The 25,953-nt window shown below is 56.1% G+C and overlaps 7 protein-coding genes across 7 annotated transcripts, besides 4 other annotated features; all 7 read left to right on the top strand.

The window, feature by feature from the left end:
* Positions 1-403: 403 nt before the first annotated feature.
* Positions 404-4,066, top strand: LPMP_251550 (hypothetical protein; the record flags this gene model as incomplete). Its single annotated transcript, XM_010701423.1, has 1 exon — positions 404-4,066. The coding sequence occupies one exon, from the start codon at positions 404-406 to the stop codon at positions 4,064-4,066; it is 3,663 nt and encodes a 1,220-aa protein (XP_010699725.1).
* An 861-nt stretch (positions 4,067-4,927) lies between these two features.
* LPMP_251540 (calpain family cysteine protease-like protein) lies at positions 4,928-7,042 on the top strand (the record flags this gene model as incomplete). The annotated part of the gene is made up of 1 exon (XM_010701422.1): positions 4,928-7,042. The coding sequence occupies one exon, from the start codon at positions 4,928-4,930 to the stop codon at positions 7,040-7,042; it is 2,115 nt and encodes a 704-aa protein (XP_010699724.1).
* A 3,112-nt stretch (positions 7,043-10,154) lies between these two features.
* Positions 10,155-10,430: a repeat region.
* A 3,402-nt stretch (positions 10,431-13,832) lies between these two features.
* On the top strand, positions 13,833-14,591 carry LPMP_251530 (hypothetical protein; the record flags this gene model as incomplete). The annotated part of the gene is made up of 1 exon (XM_010701421.1): positions 13,833-14,591. One exon carries the CDS (start codon positions 13,833-13,835, stop codon positions 14,589-14,591), a length of 759 nt encoding a protein of 252 aa, XP_010699723.1.
* A 1,721-nt stretch (positions 14,592-16,312) lies between these two features.
* Positions 16,313-16,623: a repeat region.
* A 433-nt stretch (positions 16,624-17,056) lies between these two features.
* On the top strand, positions 17,057-18,025 carry CYCA (cyclin; the record flags this gene model as incomplete). Its single annotated transcript, XM_010701420.1, has 1 exon — positions 17,057-18,025. The coding sequence occupies one exon, from the start codon at positions 17,057-17,059 to the stop codon at positions 18,023-18,025; it is 969 nt and encodes a 322-aa protein (XP_010699722.1).
* A 400-nt stretch (positions 18,026-18,425) lies between these two features.
* Positions 18,426-18,924: a repeat region.
* Positions 18,925-19,219: 295 nt separating this feature from the next.
* Positions 19,220-21,541, top strand: CARP4 (cAMP response protein, putative; the record flags this gene model as incomplete). The annotated part of the gene is made up of 1 exon (XM_010701419.1): positions 19,220-21,541. One exon carries the CDS (start codon positions 19,220-19,222, stop codon positions 21,539-21,541), a length of 2,322 nt encoding a protein of 773 aa, XP_010699721.1.
* A 596-nt stretch (positions 21,542-22,137) lies between these two features.
* LPMP_251500 (peptide chain release factor-like protein) lies at positions 22,138-23,457 on the top strand (the record flags this gene model as incomplete). The annotated part of the gene is made up of 1 exon (XM_010701418.1): positions 22,138-23,457. One exon carries the CDS (start codon positions 22,138-22,140, stop codon positions 23,455-23,457), a length of 1,320 nt encoding a protein of 439 aa, XP_010699720.1.
* A 568-nt stretch (positions 23,458-24,025) lies between these two features.
* Positions 24,026-24,808, top strand: LPMP_251490 (hypothetical protein; the record flags this gene model as incomplete). The annotated part of the gene is made up of 1 exon (XM_010701417.1): positions 24,026-24,808. The coding sequence occupies one exon, from the start codon at positions 24,026-24,028 to the stop codon at positions 24,806-24,808; it is 783 nt and encodes a 260-aa protein (XP_010699719.1).
* A 7-nt stretch (positions 24,809-24,815) lies between these two features.
* Positions 24,816-25,213: a repeat region.
* Positions 25,214-25,953: the final 740 nt, after the last annotated feature.

Raw genomic sequence — 25,953 nt, 5'->3', positions numbered from 1 at the left:
GCTGATGGACTCAATGGACGCCGCCTCCATCTCCTCCTTTCTCTCGCCTCGGGCACCCTCTTCGTCAACAACATCGACCTCGTGCGTACTCCCACCACTCTCTCCTTTCTGACTCTTTGTACACACACGCACACACACAGCCCGCCCCACCCGACCCCCGTTTGCTGTCGACGCACCCGTCGTGGGTCAAACATACCAATCCGCGTTGCCTTGCAGCCTGCGTAGAGGTGTGTTTCCCCCCCCCTCCCTCCCTCCCTCCTTCCCTCTACGTCCGTCACAGTAGCCGACGTTCGCGGCCTGTCTCAGCTCCTCAGCCCCCACCCTTCGCCGTCCCCCACCCGTGTCATCCTCTGTACCACCACCATCCGCCTAAAACAGCAGCACAACCCGTGGCACATCAGCCATGGAAATGATGCACGTGCGCAGTGAGTCGCCGTGCGAAGCGCCACAAGAGGAAATTCCGCTCCTTATTGAGGACTTCAGCTGCGCCAACAGCTTTGAGGAGCACGTCAAGGCCATTGAACAATACCTGGCAGACTTGTTGGACCGAGAGCCTCTTCTGCAGTCTTTTCTTGTGACCCCTGCATTAGCGGCGACGGGCGGCGACGTACCCGCGGACGAGAAGAATGAAGCAGACATTGAGAGTGGTGCCGCAGCTTCTGCCTCGTCGTCGCCCGCGCCTCTCTTGATGGATAACGACGCGGCCAGTCCTCCTACTGCATCAAAAGTGTTTGGCAGGACTATCCCCCTCTACGTGACGGCACCCCTATCGCTTGACGGGGACTCGTCGATTGTCGTGGAGGTGCACGTTCGCGACGCGGACCACCCCATCACGCAGCAGTACTGCACTCCACTCTTCTTCCTCATACGGAAGGTCATGGTGAGCGCGTCGTACCGGGAGAGCGAAACCAGTTATTTGCTGTCGCTACTCTCCACAGGAGTGCGGCAGGCGCTGCTTCAGCAAAAGAACCGGGTCAATGGTGGTGTCCTTCGGCTGTGCCCAGAGCCCAGCCGCGCTGCAGCACCTGGTTGCGCACCGCCTTCACATCGGCAACCGGCCGCGACGGCGAGTCTCCTGCCCTCTCCCTTCTTCTACCCAGACGGATGTGCGCCGTGCTTCGCCCCCGCTGGGGATTCATACAAGCAAACCTTTGTTGGTTTCGCTCCGCCGCTGCCGGCCTGTGCCGCGCTGCCACCAATGCCAGCGTCGTCTCCGGCGATCAGTGCCGCCGAGTGGACGCTCTTGCATCAGCGCAGCTTCACCACACGGTTCCTTGCAGACGCCTTCGGCCGCATTCCGGTGCACTGCCAGTCCCTCTCCGACTACATCGACCTCTTCCAGCTGCACGTGGGGCAGCACAGTCGCATCCGCAGCGACGATTTCGACGGAATCTGCGTGTCCCTGTGGAAGAAATACGTCCTGCCGGTGCCGTGGAAGTTTCACCCATATGGACTGTCTTTGGACGACTCTCAGGCTACAGACAGCGAGGGTGCTCCGCTCTCCGCTACGTCATTCTCCCTCACCTGGGAGAACGTGCTGCGCCGCGAAAACGAGTACGCCAGGCTCCTGTGCGGCGGCTTCACCCACGACTTTGGTACCCCTGTCCCTCCGCTGAAGCACGTGCAGTTCCACTTCCAGTGGAACCAGCTGCACGATATCGAGACACACGAGGCTGCCGGACGGCCCAGTCACCTCGACCCTTTTCAGTATGCACTCGCCAGAGCAACACCCGGGACCCCCTCCCCTACCGCGCTATTCTTCAGCAGCGTCACGGCGGCGCAGGCAGCACAGCGTAAGTGCTCCATTACGGTCCAGGCGGTGGTGCGCGATGACAAGGACATCCAGCATGGTGTGAGTGGGCACCTCGCAGAGGTATTGGCGAAGGGCTATCTGGAGTCTCTCACGAGCGCGACCGCGGTGCGCAGAACGTCTGCACACGACGCTAACAATGGTCGTGGTGGGCGAGGTGCTGTCACCCATGAAGCGCAGCAGTCCGAAGACGGAGCCAATGACAGCGACGGAACCGCCGAGGAAAGCGAACGTGATACGGACGAGCGTAGAGGCGGCCGCTGCAGCGAGGCGGAGCTGCGCGACATGGCGGCCCGTATTCTGGAGTGGCCAGGTGCCACAGTGACTCTGCAAGAGTCCCTCATCCAGCTCTTTGCCGCGCCCCTAGCATCGGAAGACGACGATGACGCAAGTGCGTACGGAGACAGCGACCCCGGCGCTCGACAGCCTGCGGAGGCCACTCTCGAGGCCCTGAGTAGCAAGCGAGGTGAAGCAGTGGTGGCGCGTCACCTGCGCAGTCTCTGGGGGGAGTGGGAGGCACACCAGCAATCCTGCTCCAGCGAGGCGAGCGCGCTGCACAGGCAACGACGCGAAGGTGGCGCAGAACATCAGACGGACCTGCGCCGCAGTTACTTCCCCGACTCCTTTTTCGCCCGCTTCGCCTTCGTCTGTGTGACGCAGGCGCTGCCCCCGACAGATGTGCGGACGCTCTGGAGACGGTGCCTCGATGCCCTTCATCGGCTTTTGTCAGATGCCCCGCATGGGCAGGAGGAGAAAAGCTGGCAGCGCCTTTTGAACTGTCTGGCCATGCCTCCAGAGGACCCGCCCGTCGACCTTCGTCGACCACTGCTTATGCAGAAGCTGCAGCTGCTGCGCTATGCGCAAGAGGCACTCCTGCGCCCATCGGGGGACAACAGTTCGCCGACTGCGCCCACGATGAACACAAAAGTGGAAGAGGATAGGCCCGATACCTCGCTGGCCACGAGGCCTGCCCGACATCTCATAACGAATGGTGAGGTGCTGTGCGTCCCTCCACCCCTGCCGCAACCGCCGACCACGACGGACGAGGTGATGCAACGCGCAATAGAGCTCAACTCCCTCGACGCAGCTGCCGTGGAGAGCGCCAGTATTGAGTGGCTGCAGACGGACGCGCTATACAACGACATGTGTCTTTTTCTACACGTCAACAAGGCGCACGAGGGCCGCATCGTGCGCTTTCCCGACTTTGTGCAGTGGCACAGTCCTCGCGACTTCGTCGCTTCGGCCGGGGCGGAATCGACTACCTCGCCGTCGCTCGAATCATCGTCACCGTCTCTCAGCGACAACTACTACCTGTCAGAGCGCATGCAACACCAGCAGGGAGAAGGGGAAATCAGTGATGGTAAGGGCTCGGCGCATGTGTGGTGGTCTCTGTGGCGTCGGGCGGTCCCTCGCTCTCGCGATGACATCATCCAGGGCCTCTTTCAACCACTCGAGCAAGCCACCAAGGTGCTTACCTGGCTCGCTGCCATACCAACAGTGGAGTTGCTGCTAGAGGTGAGCAACGCCTCTATCGCCAACGCGCTGCACCGTATGCTGTGTCACCGCTGTGTTCTCGGGGACGACGGAGCCCATCGACCCAATGGACGCGGCCGCCCTCGCGACAAGGCCGAGTGGAGCTCACCAAAGTCATCCTCTACCCCAGAGGCACCAAATCGCGCCATTCCGGCCACCCCGCGCATCCGCGCCCTCCACCGATACGTTCGAGACAAGTGCACAGCCCTCACCAAAGACGTGGAGGCAGCGTCGGCCCTCTTCCTCAGTAGTCGTGGCGCCTTCGGCGAAGGTGCTGCAGCGCAACAGTCAACAGCTGGGTCAGAGGCCATGATCACCGAGGTTCTTCGCGGGCTCTTTGCCAATGCCCTTCACCACCTCGGCGAGATCGAGGTCAGCGTGTGCACTGCGGTGGGACTTCAGTACCTCTTGGGTTTTTCGACAGATCCGGAGGTGACTTCCACCGTACACGCCCTTAGCTCCCCTGCTGCGGAATCCCAGCAGCATCAGGCAACCAGTCTGCAGATGCGCGCCGTCACGGTGAGCATGGCGACGTGGTCGACAGCCTTCGCAAAGCAGTTCGTGCGGGCAGAAACGCGTGAGGTGCAAGAGAGCATGGTGCGTCTGACGTGCATGGCAGAGCGCCCGCTTGACACGTGTGCCTGCTTCCAGCAGCTGGTGGTGCACCAAGACACCTCGCGGTCTCTCCGCCTAGCCCTTGCGCTGACGGAGGAAGTGCTGTAGAGGAGGGGAGATGGTGAGGGGACAGGAAGGGAGGACGGTGCATCGAGACAGTGATGCGAGCGAGTGCACTCCCTTTCTCTTTTTCATCCTCTTCCCCGCTTTCTACAGGCTTCCCTCCCCCCTCTCTCCCTCGCCTCCAGCTCCGATTATGGTGACGTGTTTACGCAGGCGCAGACGTGTACATGTGGGACAGGTGCGCCACACACCCACATCCGCAGAATGAAATCGTGATTGAAGTCTACGACATCCTCTTCGTAAGGCATTGACAGCGATTGGAGAGAACATGGATGCACCTTTGCACCCTGCGCAGATGTGGTTACTCTCTCCATGCTGGCGGCGTGCGTGCATGTGTACGTACCTCTCCTTTGATCCTCCTCCTCCATCCCTCCCAACCCCTGCCCTCGGACCCCCTTCAAGACGCACGTGTACACATGGGCGTGCAGGCATCGTCGCCCGTTTCCCTTCTCCCCCTCCCCCCGAAGTATTTGTGTGTGTATGTCTTTGGAACCGTTTTTTTTCTCTTTTCACTTGCCATTGCACTCCCTCTCAAGCTGGTCTACCACTTTCTCTCCCTCACGCCTTTCCACCGCATCATCACTCACCCACATAATACGTCGTCAGACCTGCACCTTCCTCCCCTCTATCCCTCCTTTCCTCCGACGTTCTTCGCGCTTCGGATTTGCCTCTGCTAGCGCGTGTGGAGCGCGCGTCTGCCGCTCCCTGCGACCCATTGATCTCACCGCAGCGTAGACTCACCATACGTTCCGACCACTGCGCGGTCGAGGTTTCTGTTCAGCAAAGGAGTGAAAGAGAGGCACGTCACATGCAGAGGGAGGCCAATATACAGGACAAGACCGGAAGATGGGCAACGCTTGCTGCGGCTGCTGTTATCCAACGCCAGAGTACAAGCTCAGCAGGCCGCGTGTCTCCGGCAAATCCACACCGTGCTTCGACAATGGCAACCTCTTCAAGATCGTTAAGGGCGGTACCTGGTACTTTTACAACGACACGCAGGACTACCAGATGAAGGTGACAGTCAACTTCGGCGATGGCTCGAAGGTCATCGCGCTAAGTGACACGCACCTCGTGACCAAGAACGACTACGGCGCCTGCACCGCCACCGTGTCGGTGTTCCCGCTCGAGACTAAGGCCATGGTGAAGGTGAAGAAGACGAACGACTTCAACGTGAAGTTCTCCGGCATCGCCTTCACCGAGGTGGACAGACAGAAGCTTCATCAGAAGGCGGCGGCGCAGGTCAGCGCCGACCTAGCCAAGATGCGCAAGCTGCGCGAGAAGAACCCGAAGGTCAAAAACCAAAATCAACTCCTGAAGGTGGCACGAACGGAGGGCAATATGTACCTTGACACGTCCTTCCCGCCCACCTCGCGGTCGCTGATCCGCCCTGGCATCGACTCGGAACCAGATGCGTGCCTGAAGCGGCCGGAGACGATTGCGTGGCGTCGCCCCGAGGACTTCCTGCCGAAGGAGTGGCACTCAAAGATTCGGCTCTTCAGTGACATCTCGCCTAAGGACATTGCCCAGGGTCAGCTCGGTGACTGCTACTACCTCTGCGCGGTGGCGGCGCTGGCCGAGTACGATGCTGCTATCAAGGGAATCTTTAAGAACCACCACTGGTGCTACATCCGCAATCAGGAGCAAAAGTACGGTGCGTGGCGTGTGAACCTCAACATCAGCGGGTGGTGGCGCACTATCATCGTGGACGCGTACTTGCCCAGCGTGCAGCTTTTGCCGGTGTTCGCGCGCAACCGCAACCATCCGAACGAGCTGTGGGTATCCTTCGCAGAGAAGGCCTACGCGAAGGCCTTCGGTTCGTACCAGGCGATCGTGGCTGGATACCCGTGGCAAGCCCTCGAGGACCTCACCGGCTTCCCGGCCTACGACTTCGGTGACGCATGGAAGACATCACAGACGGACACCGAGGCACGGAGGAGGCTCTTTGACTCCCTCCATCGGTGGAACGAGAAGAAGTACCTGATCTGTATTGCCACTCCAGGTAACGGCAATCTGAAAATGGGCGGCAAGCAGCTCTCGGCGAACGAGGTGCAGGCCCTGTTTGAGAAAGCCGGTCTGAGCACTGGCCACGCGTACTCAGTGCTGGACGTGAAACACTTCCCGCTGCATCATCTGTGCATGCTGAAGATCCGCAACCCGTGGGGGTCGCAGGTGGAGTGGACCGGGGACTGGGGCGATGACAGTCCCCTGTGGAACCACTACCCGCTCATCAAACTCGCTTGCCGTCCTCAGAAGAAAGCGGATGGCACCTTCTGGATGGAGTGGCGAGATGTGTCGATGTTCTTCGATAGCGGCTCTGTATGCCTCCGCCGCGGCAACTGGTTCCACTCATGGTACGACTACCGTGTTCCCGGCAACTTTGAGGACCTTGTGTGCGACACGGCGCTGGAGATCATTGTGAACAAGACGTCGGTGTTTCCGGCGTACATCTCGCTGCATCAGAAGGACCGCCGCGGCCTGCCGGCCAGCGACCCGGACAAGAAGTACGCTGCCGTTATGTTGAGCATTTCTAAGGGTGACATCAACGGCTCGCAGCAGAAGGTGGTGGCAAACTCCAGCGTGAACCCGGAGGAGCCGAGTACCGAATACCTCTTCCAGCAATCCCGCTCCGTCTCCCTCTTCTATAAGTTCACAAAGGGTCACAAGTACCTCGTCATTCCGCGTCGCATGAACAGCACTGGCAACAACGTGCCGAAGAAGTATGTCATCGCACTTCACACGCAGAGCAAGGTGTCTAGTAAGAACGTCCACGTCAATATCGTGCGCCTTAACAAGAACAACGCGGTATTCAAGAACGTGACCTCGTTCGACGCCGGCACACTGACGAGCCTCACCACGGTGTACCAGACCAAGGATGGCACCAGCGTCTTCCGCACCTACCGCAGCGACAACTTGGGCAAGGGCAAGAAGCAGCGCAACGCAGAGTTCGAGCTGATTATGTGAGGGGGGTAGATGCCGCACACGCAAAATTGTGGTGGTGTCTACTGGTGCACCAGTACCCCTCTCCAGTCTTGGGCACCATGCGTGTGTGTGTCGTACGTGATGGCCTCTTTGTTCTCGCGCCAGAAGCTTTTCTGCTACTGTCGATTGCGGAGCATCTGCTGTCATCTGCACATACCTATGTATTTACGAACACGCAAGGTGAGGGAAAGCGCGCGAGATCCTTACTCTCTTTCTCTCCCTCCTCCCCCGCCCTGCGCGTCACCACCCTAACCCGCACTGACTCCCCGCCATACGCAAGCCGTACCCAACTCTGCGAGCCTGCACGACTCTTTTGATTCAAGTGGGTTTCTGCTGATACCAGTAACCTCACCTCTCTCTTTTCTCTCCGTCTAGTTATACACTATACATGTGGGCTCGAGGCGCCTCTTCCCACCGCTCCTCTTCCCACTGTCAGCATGTACACAAACCCGTAGAATTGCACGCATACACGCGGATGGCATCTCGTTTCTCACGACACTATGCATATATATATATATACGCGTTTGCATATGACAGTGTCTTCGACTTCACCCCTCCTCCCATCCTTGTATGCCTTCAACAGTCGTGAGATACAGGCACATGGTATCGAGCAGGTATTCCTCCACCCTACTCGGCGTACACGCTGCTCACCATGATTCGCTTGCCAAGTCTTGGTGTACTGCTCTCGTGTAGAGAAAGGTCCACAACACCGCGGACACACATACACCCAGGCGTGCCAATCTCCCTGCTAAGTCTGCAACTAATATATATGTGTGTGTGGTCTCGATGAAGTGCACTGCCATCGCGTTCCCGTTTCGTTGCTACTACTTTTTCTTCCTGTTCCTTTCCCCTAATAGTCCTCCACTTCATGCTTTTTGCTCACTGAGGTCGAACTTCTCTCCTCCCTCTTCCCCCCTTCCCTCATTCCCGCTGATGGAAACTCCTTCTATGCCCTCCCTCCCCCCTATATGTGCAGGTGTGTCTTGCCAGGTGTGCGTGTGTGTGTGTACGCCTGTCTGTTTACACGAACATCGCGCAGGGTGCGCCAAATACCGGACACCTGGATGTTCTTTCCTTTTTCTATGTTATCACTAACTGGTTATGTGCGTGTGTACGCGCGCGTTGAGCAGAAGAAACCCCCCGTCCCCCCCACCCCGCTATTCAACGCCTTCGCGCGGCAAGGAAAAAGCACGTGATGAGAAACTTGGGGGGCGATGGCGTGCGTGCGGCGCCCAGGCTCTCTTCACAGACCCACGCCCCTGCACCCCTATTCCCCCTCCTCCCCGGGACGCACGTTTCCGGGGAAGGCGCCGCGCCCCTCCGTGGAGGCCAGGCCGCCCCCCCCTACCGCGCCGCGCACCCCCCCCCCCCCACACCTGACCAGCGCGCCAGCCCCTGCGCGGACCCCCCCCCGCCTGGCGTCACCGAAGGAAGAGCTGCGGCCAGCCTTTTGGAAGGCCCCGCACGGCCAGCCTGGGGGCGCAGGGGGCCACCGCCAGGGCGTGCCCGGGGGGAAGAGGGGCGGAGAAGCCCGCCCCAAAGACCCCCCCGGAACGGAAAAAAAACGAGCAGAACAGCACGCTTCCAAGACACCACCAAACACCTACAAAGCCGAGCATAATAAAAAGGTCATGGAACACTTTCGGTTTTCCACCCCGAGGGCGGTGTCGCGCTCGGATTCTTTTCCAGGAAAAACCGGGGCGAAGGATGCGCGCCCAAACCGCGCGAAACCCCCACCCCAAGCGCGCCGCCAGGATTTTTTTCCGAATCAGGCCACCCCCTTTCCAAAATGAAACCGCGACCGCCTGGATATGAAAAAACCTACGGAGCTGCGCCGTTCGCATTTCCAAACCCTTAAGAAATGCAAAGCGGCCGATCCCCGGGCGGCATTTTCCAGCGGCGCGGCAAACGGCAGCGAGCACGCCCGTTGCGGGCAGGGCACCTGGCAGCGGCGGTTTTTCGCAGAGGACCATTCCCAGTCGCCGGCACTGCGCCCAATTCATTGCGCAAGGAAGAACAGGGATTTCGAGTGGCAAAAGGGAGTTTCACGCTGATAAAAGGGGGTTCTTGGGAAGGCGGCGTGGGGGCGCCCCCCCCCCCCCACCGCGGAGACACAGCACCCTTTTTTACGAGGACGGTTTTCGCCACAGCCCCCCTTTAAAAAAACACGACGGGATACACACTGAGCGATGGCACAGAAACGCCGCGCTCGGATGGCGTCAACAAATATCCCCCCATCCGCCAAATACATTGCTAGATTTTTCGTGATAATTTGAAGAAAATGAAACATGAGTTTTTGGAGACGCCATCCACCCCACCACAGCAGGTGCACACGGGCTCACAAACTGAAGTTTTGCAAATGACAGGGTGCAGACGCACAACTTGAAATCACCCCGGATAGGCAACCTAGCCCCCGAAACACCAAGCGCGACAAACAGTGATTTCTTCATTCCGGAAAAAAAAACAACGCGCACCATAGCTCCACCTACTCACGCCAAGCGCTTCCTTTCGCCACCACGGCCGAGAGGGCGCGCGCCCCCATTTCTTTCCAGGCGGCCCCGGGCTTTGGAACCCGGCGGGCAGGCCTGACACACCCCACCTTTGGCATTGAACACGCGGGGGCACGTGTGGGCTTCTTTCGCCGCTTCCGTTTTGGCTGTCGCAAAGGCAAATAAATCCGAGGCCGCCTTTATGAAGACAGGTGCAGCTTTTCTTTTCGCATTCCCGGGGGTGAATTTTACAGAGAAAAACGCAGGGATCATAGAGCTGGGCGGTGGGTTTGGCGCCTCGGGCGGGCGCCTCAGGGATCTTTGGGGGGGCGGCCGTTTCAACCGGAAGGGCGGGTGCGCTGAGGAAACCCTGGGTCAGCGGCTTGACACTTCGGGCGGCGCAGTTCCTACACATCCGGATGTTCCAGCAGGATTTTTTTTCAGCGGAATGGGGGCAGCCGCCCTGACCACACCGGTTTCTTTTCGGGATTTGTAAGGCGCTTGTACGTCGGCGTGGCCCGTTATACCGCCGGGGGACGGGCAGCTCCCTCCCCGCTCATGGCGAGCCGCCCCGAGCGCTGGCAGGGCCCAGGGCCAGCGACGCGTGGGGGCCGGTGCAACCCGGACGTGTCTCGCCTGGCCCTCGCTGCCTGCTGGTGGGGGTGCCCGGGCCGCCCCGGGGGATGTGCGAGGCAGCTTGCGGGGTGTGGTGCTGTGAGGTGCCTGGGGCAGGGGCTGTGCTGTGATGGCTGGGTCGGCGCGTTGCCGCGGCTCGTGTGTCTGCGGCTGGTCGGGGCTGCGCGATGGGCCTGCGGCGGGACCGTGGTAGAGTGGAGGTGGGCCATGCTGTATGGCAGAGTGGTGATGCTGAAAAGAGAAAATCCTATTTGAGAAGCGGTAGGGAGGAGCGCTTTCGCGAGAACACAAGGTGAAGGAAGATGAGGGTACCAGCCCACTGGGTTTGCCGCCATAAGACCTCTTCGCGGTGCCCCTCGCGCTTTCCTCTCCCCAACCACTGCCATCGTGAAGGTGTGCCGCACACGTTTGCTGCCCAACGGCTCCACGAGAATCGCTGTCTCTTAGGGCAGGCGTGGGGTTGACGGCTTTCCCGAATGCTTTAATAGTTTGTGTGCGTATTATGTACTGCTGCGTACCGTCATCCATCTTCACTCGTCTTCATCGTAGTCCTCTGCTCTTTCCGCTGCCCCTTCACGCGCACACCGCACCCCAAGTGATCTTTTATGGATCTCAGCAGAATAGAAAAAGGGGCCAAAGCAGCCCAATTTTGGCTACGCAGTCCTAACATCATAGCATATTCCTCAAGCGCAGCTTCAGAAGACTAACCTCTCACGCTCTCTGCAGCCCTGTATTCTATTGAAGGCGACACTCCGTGGCTCAAGGGCGAGGAATTCGGAAATGTACACCACAGCCACAACTGTCCACCGCAACCGGAGGCCGTACCCGCCACCGGATGCTTCCAAGCACTATACCGAAGTGCCAACAGCCACCGTGAGGCAGCACAACCCGATCTATCGCTTCATCAAGCGTCTGGGCCCGGAGATTGCATTTGGCGACTTAGAGCCTGCAGAGAAGGTAATTATGGTGATTTCTGTCCTGGTCACTGTGGCGCTGACCATCGGCGGGCCGATCTACATCACCCACTACATGCTTTTGTAGAGGAACACCCCCTCTTCGCCCCATCATCTGTCGACGCCGCCCTTCTCTCCCCGCCGCCGCCTTCCTTTCCGCCCGGTTGTTTTCGCATGGCCCACGCATTGGGATGTGCGAATCCCCTTCGCCGTCCTTTTAGTGCTGGAGGCTCAAAGGCTACCGTTGCCGTTTGTGCGTTTATGGAGCAGGACGAGGGGGCAGGCACACCCTCCTTTCCCACCCCCCTCTCCTCCCCAGCGAGAGGCAGTCGTGCATCCCAAGAACTGCCGTCGTGCCGAGGCAAAGAAAAAAGTGGAGGGGGGAGGGTGAAGAGAAGGCAGCGATTACTGTGTGGCGTGGTGGTGATGAGTGATATTGCATGGTATCATGAGCTCCGTGTGTACTCATCGTGCCAACCAGGTGCCAGAGCAAGCAAGTGGAAGACGAAGCCAATATCAAAAAGCTTGACGTTGGCACCCCTCCCCCCGCTGTGTTCTTATCAGGGCGCAACTTGAACACTTTTTCACAGCAAATTGGGGTCGGCGCCCCAATTTGCTTTCGGGCCCAGACGAGAAGATGGTGCTTGCTACTGTTCCCATTTTGTTTGCCCCCTTTCCCAGTTCGCAGAGTAAGCCCCATGCATCTCGTGTTTTCTCGTCTCTCCCAGTTGCCCCCGTCCTTTTAATTCTTGGATTCGTTTTGTTATTGTGCGAATTTTGCATCTCGTTACATACGCATGTTGCCCCACCCCTTCAAACCCCAGTTTGATTGCCACACCTTTTATCGAAAGAGCTGGAAAAGAATACCACACACAGAGAACAGCCTAGCATGGGTAGAGGTGGTTGGGGAAAGGTCTGTGAAGCGCAGAGTTGTAAAGGCTTACCGGTGGCTTCGCGATGAACAACTGGGTTTTGCATCGTGGGCTAACAGCCACAGTTCGAAACAAGCGGTTGCCTCGATCGATACACCAACTGCGTGTGCTTTGGCTCTCGTGTGCTGAAGGCTTCGTAGAAATAGCTGCAATCGAGCGCGAAGGCTCGTGAGCAACGGCTGCTATCTGCGCATTCCAGATTATGTGCCGCCAAATAATCACCTCCACCCATGGTTCTCTTCTTTCCCCCTTTCTCCCCCCTCGTTCACGACTCGACGCTTGCGCCACACACACACGCACGCACAACCGTCATGCCCAGGTTGAGGCATCAAGCGAAAAAAGAACACGCAAAACTGAATGCAGAAAGCAATCATCAACTTTCTCTTCTCCGGGTCGCCCCTTTTCTAGAGCTTCACTTGCTTCCTCCAACTCTCCTCCCTGTTTGTAGCGAGCATCTTCTTCGAAGCTTTCGGTGTGCTTTTTTTCTGGATTTGGGTCAAGATCCACGTCAAGAGCATAAAGAGAACCACTTTCCCGTAGAAGTGCGACGCTGTGCCCTATCTTCGCTTCGTTCACACACGTGATTCTTTCTCTCTCAGCAAGAGGCCATTTTGCAGGGTGCCTCTCGCGTACATTCTGCGTGTGTGGAACAAGCCCTTATTATTTGTTAGACACGAACCAGCACTACAGAGCCCCTGCATTTTTGTTCTCGTTCCTCGTCACCGCTCGCACGCTAATAGATCAGTGAGAGGTGCACCCGTTCCCCCCTCCTCTCCAGGTGCGTCGGGAGTAACCTGGCGGCTTGGCGGAGCAGTGGCAGCGGCCCCTCCCCTCCCCCCACGCCGCTCACTCAACAAGACTCTGCCGGACACGGGCGGCTGTGTGTGTGTGTGTGTGTGTGTCTTCGTGCATCTCAAGTGATTCTCCTTCCATACACCATTCTGTTTCTCTCGTGTTCGGTTTCATCCATTTTTTTTAGTCGTGCTTCGTACTCCCTTCCCTCCCTCCCCTCTTTTTCAGTGATCTGCCCCCCCTCGTCTTCGTACCTCTTCTCTCCATTTTGTCTCTTCTTTTGCGCTCTTGTCTTCTCCTTGTCCCCCGTATCTCCTTTTCATTCTGTTCACGTTTGCTCCTCTCTTCACTGATTTCCCTTTCTCTTTACGTGTGCGGTTGTCTTTGCCATTTTGCTTTGATCTCTTCCCCCCTCACCCTTTCTCCCCCCGCTGCCCCGCCGTTGTTGACTCACTCGAACACTTCACAATCCACGTCTCTTGTCATCTCTTCTCAGACCACTCGGTTCCACTTGTCCTTCTTCATTGTTGTCTTTTCGGTTTGTGGTGCTCTTTGCCTTCGCCCATTTTCCCACCATTTTTCCATTTTTGCACACGCGCGTGCTCTTTCGCCAGCGAAGTGGTGCGCAGGAGCTCCACCACTAAAATCACACAAGTGAATCCCATCTTTTCTCTGCTGCACTTTATCCCCGTGGTGCGGGCAGGGAAAGAGGGGGGGTAAAGAAGCAGAAGGTGTGAACATTCTCTCTCTGAGTGTGCGCGCATGTCGGTGCCTGAGGCGATCGTCTCGGCGAGTTGCGATTGATCAATACACCCCACAGACGACCCATATTGTTGTTATTGGCTTCAATGGCAATACACCCACAAATACCCACACACCACTCAACACCTACCAGATAGCCCTATAACACCCTTGGTTTTTCTTCCTTTCAATTGCTCTTGCTTTATTCTGTTTTCCTTTTCTCAACGCAATGGCGGCAGTTCCGCCATTCCTTTCATTGGTCGACATATACGACTACCTGCCCAACTTTGATGCCGACTGCGACCTCCAGGTGGGCGATTGGGTGGTTGTGCAGCCGCAGCGCATGGCGGCGTTGCTCGGTCCGCTGATCAGTGCGTGGGAAGCCGCGCCACAAAATCACGTACTGTCCGCTGCCTCTTCCTTTGTGCCTCAGTACACTTTGAGCCAGCTTCTCCCTGAGCCTCTGACGCTCCGGCGGCGGTCGCTGGCGTGGAACCGTGTCGGGCTCGACTCGTTTTCCGCAAAGCTGCCTCGACTGGCTCCGTTGTCCATGGCACGAGCGCATTACTGCCAGCGAAAGCGGATGCATGTAGCTGATGATAGCCCGGCAAACGCACGGGGCAGCGGTGTGTTTGGCGATGATGCAAGCAGCGGAAACGGTAATCTGTACCTGCACGTGCGCTTGGGTCTCCTCACCCCCTCTCGTCCGTACGTATTCGGGGGTTTGGATATTGTGGAGGTGCTGGCGTGGCCATCTGATGGCGCGTGTGCCGAAGAAGACACGGCGGCGTGCGTGCCCCCTCGTTTGGCAACTCAAAAGCCAGCTGTTCTGTACCTGAACCTTCTCACAGGAGAGACGCTGACGCGCGAGGAGGCAGTGCGTCGGGCATCGACGCTGTTGCCATCATACACCTCTTCTGCCACCACATGGTCCTCTGCGATCGAGGAGGCTGCCGAGAAGGAATGGCAGCAGTGGGTTCTTCGGTGAACCTGCATCGTGCAACGGCAAGCCTGCGGATGACTGAGTCCGCGAGTCCCAATAAGCACGACAGCGCCAAGAGGAACAGTGACTTGGAGAAGAGGAACCATCAAAGCGCACACTGAAGACGGCCTTGTTTGCCTCCCCCTTCCTTGCGCTTCCCCGGTCCCTGGTAAGAGAAGGGTCGGGAGAGAGGGCGGGGGCTGTACAAGGAGCGTGTTTATATCTTCATCCTTCCTCTCCCCTTTCCTTTTTTTCTTCGTCTTCCTCAGCTGGCAAATGCACGTGAGGGCCTCTCTTGCATGGTCTGCTCTTCCTTACAAATGGATCCCCCGCCCCTCACCCCATCCTTGCTTTCCCACCCCTTGGCTTGTTTCTCTCTTCTCGTCTGATATCCGCCCCTCTTTTGGCTTCCTCCCTTTCCTTTTTTTGTTTTGTTTTTCATTACCCCCTCGGATTTTCCACCGCCGACACTGCTTTGCATCACCGCCACTTGTCCTCCTCTTTCCCGTTTTGTGTGTTGGTCCCCTTTTGTCAGTTCAGTGCGATTACCACTACCATGGCCAGTGCGCGGCTAGTCTCCGCGCGCGGTTATCGTTGCCCACACACAAAAAGAAGAACGCGGCGCCCCCTCCTTCTTCCCTGCCTTTTCTTTTTCTGCGCGTCTGTCTTTCGTTCTGTTTGTTCTCTCTTTTTTTTTTTGCTTGTTTGTTTTTAAATGTATCCCAACTTTTTGCTCATGTTTGTCCTTCCTTCTCTGTGCCTTTCTTTTCCCTGCACTCCACTCCCCGCTCTTTGACAAGCCTTGCGTGGCACTTGTTCCCTGTCTGTATCTCTCTTTTTCTAACCGCTTCCACGGGGGTATGAAGCAATACTTTTAATGAACTTAGGATCACCCAAGCGCTGGTTCCACTGATGCGCACGCGCGTTGTGCTTCACCACCGCCACCCGCACCTCACAAACACGGAGGGCTTGGATGCAGCCGGATGCATGCGCAAGGTGAATCTACCGGGTACAGATTGTGGTTCGTCTCCAGGTTCGCAGCGTCGAGCTGCTTTTTCTCTATCACCTCTCTGCCTACGGATGGGCACATGGTATATAACTGTGATCGCATGTATGTGCGCAAGCGAAATTCGTTTCTTTTGTTTCCCTCTTTGAATTGCGGTTCCCCCTGCGCTGCCACGGAAAGCTTTTGTTCTTTCGGCTTGCGCTTTTTTCTGCTCTTTCTTTCACAGACCCCAACGCCCCTGCCAGCCCACGTGTGCGAACACGCGCGCGTGCATGTCCCTCGCTGCCGCGTAGCAGTCAGTTCTTTGTTTCCCTCCTCTTCACCCTTGGGCTCTCTGTAACGTGCCTTTCCGCCCGGTTCTTCTTTGCGGGGTTTCTCCTCGGACCGCTTTTGTTGCGCCTTTCGCGGTGTGTGAAAAGGGCGGCAATGGCACAAGGCAGGGGCATCTGCGAAGGAGTGAAAGAGCCTCATATGACCACAACTTGCGCGTGAAGACGGGCCTGAGCTCGGGTGTGTGTGGGTCTATAGTCTCTTTTTCCTTCATTTGTTGGAATGCTTCAGCACTCCGCTTTGCTCCGCCGTCTCTTTACCTTTCTCTCTCCCGTTCTTTCGCTTAAGGTGACGGACCCCTTTCTCGCCCCTGTCTTGGCTTGGTCGTGCTTCCATGTTCTTTGCGATCTGTCGTATATATGTTATTCGTTTTGCTCGCTGGTGTCGGCCCCCGCGGGGCGTGGCGTCGCAGAGCCTGGCGCCCTCTCTGCGGGGCAGTCCGGCAGCCCCCCTCCCCGCCAATGGCGAGCCGCCCCGGGTGCTGGCAGGGCCCAGGGTCAGCGACGCGTGGAGGCCAGGGCGGTGTATCGCTGCGGATGCCGGCGGCCATGTCCTGGACGGCGTTGTGTCGGGGCGGGCGACGACCGTGCACACGTTTGTGCCATCCGTGGGGTGGGCGGGGTGCCAGTGCAACCCGGGCGTGTCTCGCCTGTCCCTCGCTGCCTGCTGGTGGGGGTGCCCGGGCCGCCCCGGGGGATGCGCGGGGGGCTTTTCGGGCGGCGATGCCGTCGCCAAGGGGCGTTTCCTATTCCGGAAGAGGGGAATATGAGTAGCCGAGCCTCGGTTTTAGGGCTTTGGGGGGTTAAAATCTTTTTTCGTAAGGGTCGCTGGATCTGGGAAGGGATTAAGTGGTTGGCGTAACGCACGATCATTTTGTACCGTAAGGAATTCTTTTGATGATGGTAGCGTATTCAGCTGAATTACTGTACGTGAACTGTGTCTACAAAGTTTGAGGAAACGATAGCGAAAATAAGTAAAACAAATATCAGGACCGTAGTAGAGAGGTGGATGGTGACAACAGTGAGCCACGTTCTTGCAAAAGCCATTTCACATATTTAAATGATTCCATTTACTCTCATGCTTTTCTCGTTTCTCTCCTCTGTTTTATTCAACACAAATGTAATTGTACACAATAATGCAGCACACTGGATATCATAGAAGCGCGGTGGTCATGATGGCGGTCCCAGTACAAGGACGGATTCCTCTCTCTAACCAGACCAATCTAGCTCGCGAGCCTTATCACAAGACTGGAGCTCAACTCCCGACACCTCGAACTAATGAACGACATTTTGTGTCGGAGTACGGGTCTGAAATATTGGCGTACTTTTTGGAGGTCGAGCGCGTTGTTTACAGCGAGAGATTATACATAGATCGTCAGTCAGAGATCACTGATCGGATGCGGAAAATCTTGATAGATTGGCTGATTGATGTTATCACAGAGTTCAAGCTTCATTCCGAAACGTTCTATCTGGCCGTAGATATCATCGATAGATTTCTTTTTTTCTACAATATTCCGCGTACCAAGCTACAACTGGTGGGCATTACAGCTGTTTTAGTTGCGGCTAAGCACGAGGAAATCTGGCCGCCAACGATGAATGACTGTGTCGCTGTGACAGCTAACACATATACCCCAAGGGAGGTTATCGGCATGGAGTTTGACGTTGTGACTGCCCTTCGGTTCAAGTTCACTGTTCCCACGACGTACCCAATAGCTTGTCGACTCTTGGAAAGCTGCCACATGTCGCCAACAGTGCGTCACGCCACGTTTCTGTTTTTGGAGAGTGCTGCCCACTGCTATCCACTCCTGCAGTTCCTACCGTCACGTATTGCGGCAGGGGCTCTTCTTCTTGGAGCGTTTTTGATTCGCCACAACACGTCACAGGACGCGATTCCACTCCAACGTCTATGGGAGATCGAAGTATACCCATTTGCCCACGGAATTAGATTTGAGGAGGTTCAGCCAGTTACTGAGCAGCTTCTCCCGTTCACTCAGCGCTTATGCTCTGGCTCATCTCGTCTTCAGGCTGTGCGACGCAAATACTCTTCTCACGAGTACGACTGCGTGGCTGCATTGGAATTTCCTTTCGTTTCAACCTCTGCGTAAAGGGTTGATCTCTTAGTAACTGCTTTTGGAGTAAAATCACAACTGTGGAATTCCTTTTTCATTCATTTTCAAGGCTTACTATAGAGTTAGATTGACTTGGTTTTGTTAGATTCTTAATTCCAGTCATTTCTCATCTTACACAGCTCATCTTTTCAGGGCCATCATTTTCTTTTTTTTCCCAGATAAGTCACTAGTGCTTATCTTTTAATGGTGCCCTACCATTTTCCTCGTTTCCTACAGCACTCATCTTCAACTTGGCATAGCCTTCTTGATCTCTCGTCGAAAGCAGCGCAATGCCAAAGACGAAGTAAAAGTTGGCTTCCTGTGGCTTTCCCATCAGTGTGGTGCCTCAATTTTTTTCTTTCACTGCATCATCTACAGAAACATGGATGACGTGGGACGCTTCAGTGTGTGGGATCGCAGAGCCCGGCGCCCTCTCTGCGGAGCAGTCCGGCAGCTTCTCTCCCCGCCAATGGCGAGCCGCCCCGGGTGCTGGTAGGACCCAGTGTCTTCGACGCGTGGAGGCCAGGGCGGTGTATCGCTGCGGATGCCGGCGGCCATGTCCTGGACGGCGTTGTGTCGGGGCGGGCGACGACCGTGCACACATTTGTGCCATCCGTGGGGTGGGCGGGGTGCCAGTGCAACCCGGGCGTGTCTCGCCTGGCCCTCGCTGCCTGCTGGTGGGGGTGCCCGAGCCGCCCCGGGGGATGTGCGAGGCAGCTTGCGGGGTGTGGTGGTGTGAGGTGCCTGGGGCAGGGGCTGTGCTGCGATGGCTGGGTCGGCGCGTTGCCGCGGCTCGTGTGTCTGCGGCTGGTCGGGGCTGCGCGATGGGCCTGCGGCGGGACCGTGGTAGAGTGGAGGTGAGGCCATGCTGTATGGCAGAGTGGTGATGCTGAAAAGTGAGCGAGGAACATCGAAGGAAAAAATGAGGTGCATATGTATATATATTATTGTTGAAACTCATCATCGCTAAGGGATCGCAGTGTTTTTTTTCTTCCTTTGCTCGTCATGCTGTTCTTGCTTTTGGTGCAATAATTCGCAAAAACTTGATCCATTGCTCTCTCTTGTAAACACACAAATGTATATCTGTACGCGAACACATACAAGCATGAACACTTATGCTTGCACACCCCAATAATTGTAGGTCATCAAGTAGTAGGTTTTCATCTCTGACAGCTAAGTAACACAAGAAACATGAAGAACAGTGTTGCTCGAACGCAACCGGAGAAGCACTATGCGCATGCTCCGCAGAGTGAGAATTTGCCGTTGGCGATTGGCGCTAATTTTCACGATGATCCTATCAATCGAAGCACGCTGAGAAAAAGCCACAATTTACTTCTCGAGAGAAAAACAGACTACGCACCTCATACGAAATATTGCTACAGTGGCCAACCATTCGAAAGGCTTCACACCGCCGCTGAGGCTGCTGCTGAGGACGAAGAAGCTGTATGGAACGGGTGGTTCTCTGAAGATTTCACGAAAGAGGATCTAGATAATTTTGTTGTTCGAATGCTGGGATACTTTACCGAAGATGTGTCAGAGAGCAGTGCGGAGAAAGAACGTGTGCGCAAGGTGTGCATCAGCTTTTTTGTCAAGGACGACAGTCTTTCCATCACCGAAATTGCCCAGAAAAATAGCGGGTTGGGTGAGTCGAAGATTCTCTCTCGTCGTCAGGTTCCCAAAGACATGCGAAATCCAAATGATATCTTTCTTCTTAGTGACTTTCGCGTCGGCGATTCTGTGAGTATTTATGGCCAGACGTACTACATCACCGATATGGACAAACGGAGTCGCCGTTACTTTCGCGAGGTTCTTGAAAAGGACATTCCGGATGCGCTGAGCATTCCGCAGGACTCTTTCACCCGCACAGCTGCTGCCTCAGCGGAGCGGTCGACGAAACGAGTGATGACCTCGGACGATATGGACCGCAAGCGCGCCATCGAGCAGCAGCTAACAGGTATCTACACGAAGCACTCTACAGAGGATATTGCCATCACAAAGGAGTTCTTGAAGAACAAGATCAACGAGCATTTAACATATATGGCGCTCTGGGATGATCGCGGCAACATCAGCGGTGACTTACACTACTGCGTCATTAGAGTCTATCTGGAAAACAACATTATTGAGATTGCCGAGTGTAGGCCAGAGAACAGCGGCCGATGGGGAGGGCCGATCTTGATTCACCGCCAGCGAATTCCACACCCATCCGCCGATTTGACGCAGAGCAGGTATCAGCAGCATACATACGGCAAGCTTATGAAAAACGATTACTTGTGCCCCGAGGATATTCAAGTCGGCGAGACATATGTGATTTACGGGAAGCCGTTTTATGTGTACGACAGTGACGCTTTCACTCGCAATTATGTCAGAGAGAAATACCAGGTAATCATCAAGGACGCTGTAGATATCGCTCCTTTTGGGACACTGGAAAAGCGGACATCTGTCTTCTACCCGCCTCCGCCGAACGGGTTCGGTAGCGAGCGTGAAACGCGAAGCAATTGGCTCTCTTTGGTTGGCAAGCCGGCAAGAATCGACCATGAGTTGGCGCAGCGCGAATCTGGTCGTGTGATGAGCTTTTCAGCGAAGCTTGCCAAGCCCATTGTTGCCGGTGACGAAAGCAGAGAGTTTGTGATTTCGTTTTATCGTGAAACCAAGGAGCTGGCGATCTTTGAGAAGCCAAAGCGAAATTCCGGCATGCTGGGCGGCCGATTTCTCGCAAAGGGAGCGCACCGCAAGGACATGCCGAATGGGACCACGGTACCGTTTTCTGCTGATGATTTTCAGGTAGGTCAGGTGATTGAAATTTACCGGCGCCCATTTCTCCTCACTGGCCTCGACGCAGGAACGCAGAGAATTCTCGATGGCACTGACAAGGACGTCACTGAAGACCGCATCAAATGTCTTGTGGTGCTGCTGAAGCAGCAGCTGAACCTCAAGTTCACACGCTCAAGCGAGGCTTTTCTTGGGCTTGCACCACAGGGCACGCTCGGCTATGTTCAAGTGAAGGAGTTTCTGCGTGCATGCAGCTGTAACATCACTGATGAAGAGGCGCTTTTGCTTGTGCAGAACTTGTCCCCCGGGACCGACGGTATAATCAGCTATGAAGACTTTCGTCAAGTTGTGGACGTCTCTTCTGAGTCGATGGACGAGGCTTCGCTTACAACTCGGTCGATCCGCAATGTAAACATGACCAGGAATGATCAGCTGAAATCTACCGCTACCGTTTCTGAAGAGAAGCTGCGACGCAAGCAGCTCCGTGACGTGCTACAGTTCAAGCTTATTCAGCGAAAGGGAAGTGTACAAGAACAATTTCGCTTGTTGAGTGATTACAGCGCCAATTCTCGACTCAACCGCGACATGTTTCGCATCTCTCTCAACACTGTGCTGCATTTTAATATGAGCAAAGAGGACGAGGATACACTAGTGTCTCTACTTTTCGACAATGTCGAGGACGAAAACGGGGACATTACATACAAGCAGTTCCAAGAGTTTGTGGACTCTGTTGACAATAACTGATCAGCATGCTAGCGGATCTCGTGTTCAACACTTCTTTCCCCCCTTTTTTCTGCTCCGAGATGTTCCTAGCTTCTGGCCTACCTTTTTTTTTCTGTTCGCAGGAAGTTGAGGATGTGTGCATAGTGTATGCGCCGGGCGATAGATGTGTCATAGTTGCTGCGTACAGGTTGCTTCTCGCGATGCCAGTGCTTCTTTTCTACTTTCAGTTTGAGATGTACCATACCCATTGTTGTCGCTTTCAAGATGACAGCCACAAAAGTGACGAAAAAACTAAAACACAGATAGGTTTCACGTGGGTGTGAAACGTTTGTGAGCCAAACTAAGGGCCCACGCTGCTCGCGCGTTCGGTGTACAGCGAGCGCAAGAGTGGCAGACACCAGAGACGGTCTCATGGATGGCTCCCTTCTCGGTCCTGCTTCACTTTACTTTGAGGGACACCCTTTTGCGCTCCACTGTTATGCTTTCGATCTCTCTTCCTGGAGGAACCTTGTGTGTGACACTTTCTCCATCTTGATCGCTCTCTTCTTCGTGTTGTTAGGTATACAGCCATACAGCACGTCTCTTCGACTTGCGCAGTCTGGAGCTTCACCGAGTGAATGCTATGGTGGACGGCGCGGTTGCTGTTCGGAGCTGGCGGCACACAGGGCGGCGTCAAAAAGCTGTCTGCCGTGAAAGCCAACTATTGCGACTGGGCTCTCAAGGAGAATACACGCGCGCTGATCGGTTCCATTCACCACCCTCTCGTTACTGAGTACCTGATCCGCCTTCATGAGAAGCGGGTTGAGCTGGAAAAGTGGTGCGAGGAATCTGTGAGGGACACAAAAGCTAATGCCCTTGTCAATTGCGCGGATGGCTCTGCGTTTGACTCTGTGCGGTGGAATACCAAGTACCGTGACGAACTCGATGTCGCGGAGAAGGTGTGTATTTTGCTTCGACAGCTGGATGAGAATGTGGCACTGCGGGATCAGCTACAGTCCAAGGACGCGCGCAGTGAGGGAGATGATGAGATGCTCGACATGACCAAGGAGGACATCGCCACGCTCACGGACCAGCTCCGCTTGCTGGAGGGTGAGATTAATGCGGTGATGGAGCGCCGGATTGGGTCTGATGATATGATAGGGTCCGCAACGAGCGTTTGGAATATCAACGTTGAAGGGAAGGCTGGTGGCGAAGAGGCGAGCCTGTTTGCAGCAGAGCTGGCGGAAATGTACCGCACGTATGCGATGGAGTTCTGCAAGTGGGAGGTTTGCCCAGTGGCTATGGACGACGGCAGTGAAGCCTGCAGCTCGAACGAGTTTCAGGTTCGTGGGGAGGGAGTCTATCGAAACATGCACCACGAGATCGGCGTGCACAAGGTGCAGCGTGTACCGGTGACGGACGCCACAGGGAAGATGCAGACATCCACCGCGGTTTTCACGCTGATGCCGGTGCTGGATCCAGTGTCGGTTGATGTTCACGAGAGCGACTGCAAGATCGACTTCGTTCGCGGCTCTGGCCCCGGCGGACAAGGCATGCAGAGCAGCTCCAACTGTGTGGTGCTTACGCACAAGCCCTCTGGTATATCTGTCAAGTGTCACCAATGCCGCTCGGCTCTTGGAAACAAAGAGCTTGCATTGCAGATGGTAGCGCAGCAGATTCTGGCACGGCGTGTGAAGGAGCAGAATAGCTCTCTGCACAAAGCTTGGCAGAACCAATGGAGCAGCGGGGAGCGCTCTGACAGGATGCGAACGTACAATTACCCGCAGAATCGCGTGACGGACCACCGGATTGGGAAAGACTATGCGCTGTCCTCATTCATGGAGCGTGGCAGCGGCTTAAAGGCCCTCCACGACGAGCTCAACGACATCAGCGATCGAGAGCAGATGACGAATGTTCTTCTCAGGCACATCAAAGACGGCTTTGGTAGCGCTGTATAGCCGATTCACACACTGGACGCAGGCGTTGCAACAGCAGGTGCTGCTGAGGCCTTTACTCGAGTCGCCATGAGTACAACTTTCCGCCGTCATTTTTTCTACAGAGACCAAAGAGGATCGTGTTCTATCACCACATCTTTTTCTCCGTTACTCAAGACAGCTAGGCGATCAAAGCACTCTCTGTTTTTCTATTTGCTGCTTTGGATGGGAGTACATATACTCCGCCGCTGCATCGCGCTCCTGCCCTTTGGTCTGGAGGGTCGTGCGCGATCTTCGCGCGGTTGCACGGCAACCGCAGTTAAACCCCTGCTGAACTCACTCGCTCCTCACTGTTACTCTCTTGTTTATTGTTTTGTATCCTTCCGGCCTGCGCAAACGGCCAAGACGTAGCGAATTTGTATTTTACAGTTCTGTCGCTGCCCTGCTGAAATCGCTTGCAGACACTGCTAGATCCATCCCCCCCAAAACACACAGAGGATCTGACAAGGACACCCTCGCGCTTCTGCTCTTCGCAGATTCTTTTTATTCGTCATTTTCTTAGGGATATTGATTTGAACGGTAGGCTTTTGCCATGTCCGCGCAAGACTGTGCTAGGCCTCAGTCAGGCACTGCACCGAAGGAGCCGAGGAGTCCCGCGCCGGGGTCTCTGTTTCAACGCTGTGTGCGGAAATGGATGAATGTACTTGACCACCTCTCCATCGCCTTCCTTGGTGGACCACGGTGCATTAAGTTTGCTCACGTCATCAACTTTCAAAAATGCATGACACTTTTGGTCTGCAGTGGTATGATGTGGAGGTCTGGAAACTTCTCCGCGACTGCGATGACTTACACCGCCCTGCACGGCAGCTACGGGCTCTGCTGGTACCTGAAGCACCTGGTCTTCCCGGATCCACGGTGGGAGACGATGGTGACCATCGGGGGAGCCATGACTTCCTTCATAGCGGTGCTTGGCCCTTACTGGGTTATTGCCTACAACGCCATAATGCGAGGCACAGAGCGATCGAACGTCGCTCTCTGCGCCGCGACAGTGATGTACGCTGTCGGCCTCGTCATTATGACGGGGGCAGACACCCAAAAGTACTTTGTGCTGCGAGAGCGCAAAGGTCTGATTAAGGACGGCTTCTTTGCCCGCACACGGAACCCCAACTACCTTGGTGAGGTAATGATCTACGGGTCGTTTGCCTTCGTGTCGGGTCACACGAGCTCGTGGGTGATCTTGCTGACGATCTGGACGGGTTTATTTCTTCCCTCGATGGTATGCAAGGACATCCGGATGAGTCGTCACGCTGATTGGAAGGCATACGCGGCAAGGACCGGGCTATTTTTTCCCCGTATCAAGCGAGAGCCCTGCTGACGGGGGGACACGCCTCGGCGCGTGGTATCGCAGAGCCCGGCGCCCTCTCTGCGGGGCAGTCCGGCAGCCCCCCTCCCCGCTCATGGCGAGCCGCCCCGAGCGCTGGCAGAGCCCAGGGCCAGCGACGCGTGGGGGCCGGTGCAACCCGGACGTGTCTCGCCTGGCCCTCGCTGCCTGCTGGTGGGGGTGCCCGGGCCGCCCCGGGGGATGTGCGAGGCAGCTTGCGGGGTGTGGTGGTGTGAGGTGCCTGGGGCAGGGGCTGTGCTGTGATGGCTGGGTCGGCGCGTTGCCGCGGCTCGTGTGTCTGCGGCTGGTCGGGGCTGCGCGATGGGCCTGCGGCGGGACCGTGGTAGAGTGGAGGTGGGCCATGCTGTATGGCAGAGTGGTGATGCTGAAAAGAGAAAATCCTATTTGAGAAGCGGTAGGGAGGAGCGCTTTCGCGAGAACACAAGGTGAAGGAAGATGAGGGTACCAGCCCACTGGGTTTGCCGCCATAAGACCTCTTCGCGGTGCCCCTCGCGCTTTCCTCTCCCCAACCACTGCCATCGTGAAGGTGTGCCGCACACGTTTGCTGCCCAACGGCTCCACGAGAATCGCTGTCTCTTAGGGCAGGCGTGGGGTTGACGGCTTTCCCGAATGCTTTAATAGTTTGTGTGCGTATTATGTACTGCTGCGTACCGTCATCCATCTTCACTCGTCTTCATCGTAGTCCTCTGCTCTTTCCGCTGCCCCTTCACGCGCACACCGCACCCCAAGTGATCTTTTATGGATCTCAGCAGAATAGAAAAAGGGGCCAAAGCAGCCCAATTTTGGCTACGCAGTCCTAACATCATAGCATATTCCTCAAGCGCAGCTTCAGAAGACTAACCTCTCACGCTCTCTGCAGCCCTGTATTCTATTGAAGGCGACACTCCGTGGCTCAAGGGCGAGGAATTCGGAAATGTACACCACAGCCACAACTGTCCACCGCAACCGGAGGCCGTACCCGCCACCGGATGCTTCCAAGCACTATACCGAAGTGCCAACAGCCACCGTGAGGCAGCACAACCCGATCTATCGCTTCATCAAGCGTCTGGGCCCGGAGATTGCATTTGGCGACTTAGAGCCTGCAGAGAAGGTAATTATGGTGATTTCTGTCCTGGTCA

This window comes from Leishmania panamensis (genome assembly GCF_000755165.1).
Source record: "Leishmania panamensis strain MHOM/PA/94/PSC-1 chromosome 25 sequence".
In the NCBI taxonomy this organism is placed as follows: domain Eukaryota; phylum Euglenozoa; class Kinetoplastea; order Trypanosomatida; family Trypanosomatidae; genus Leishmania; species Leishmania panamensis.
Note: the sequence above shows the minus strand (reverse complement) of the source record. Positions and strands in the feature narration are given on the sequence as shown.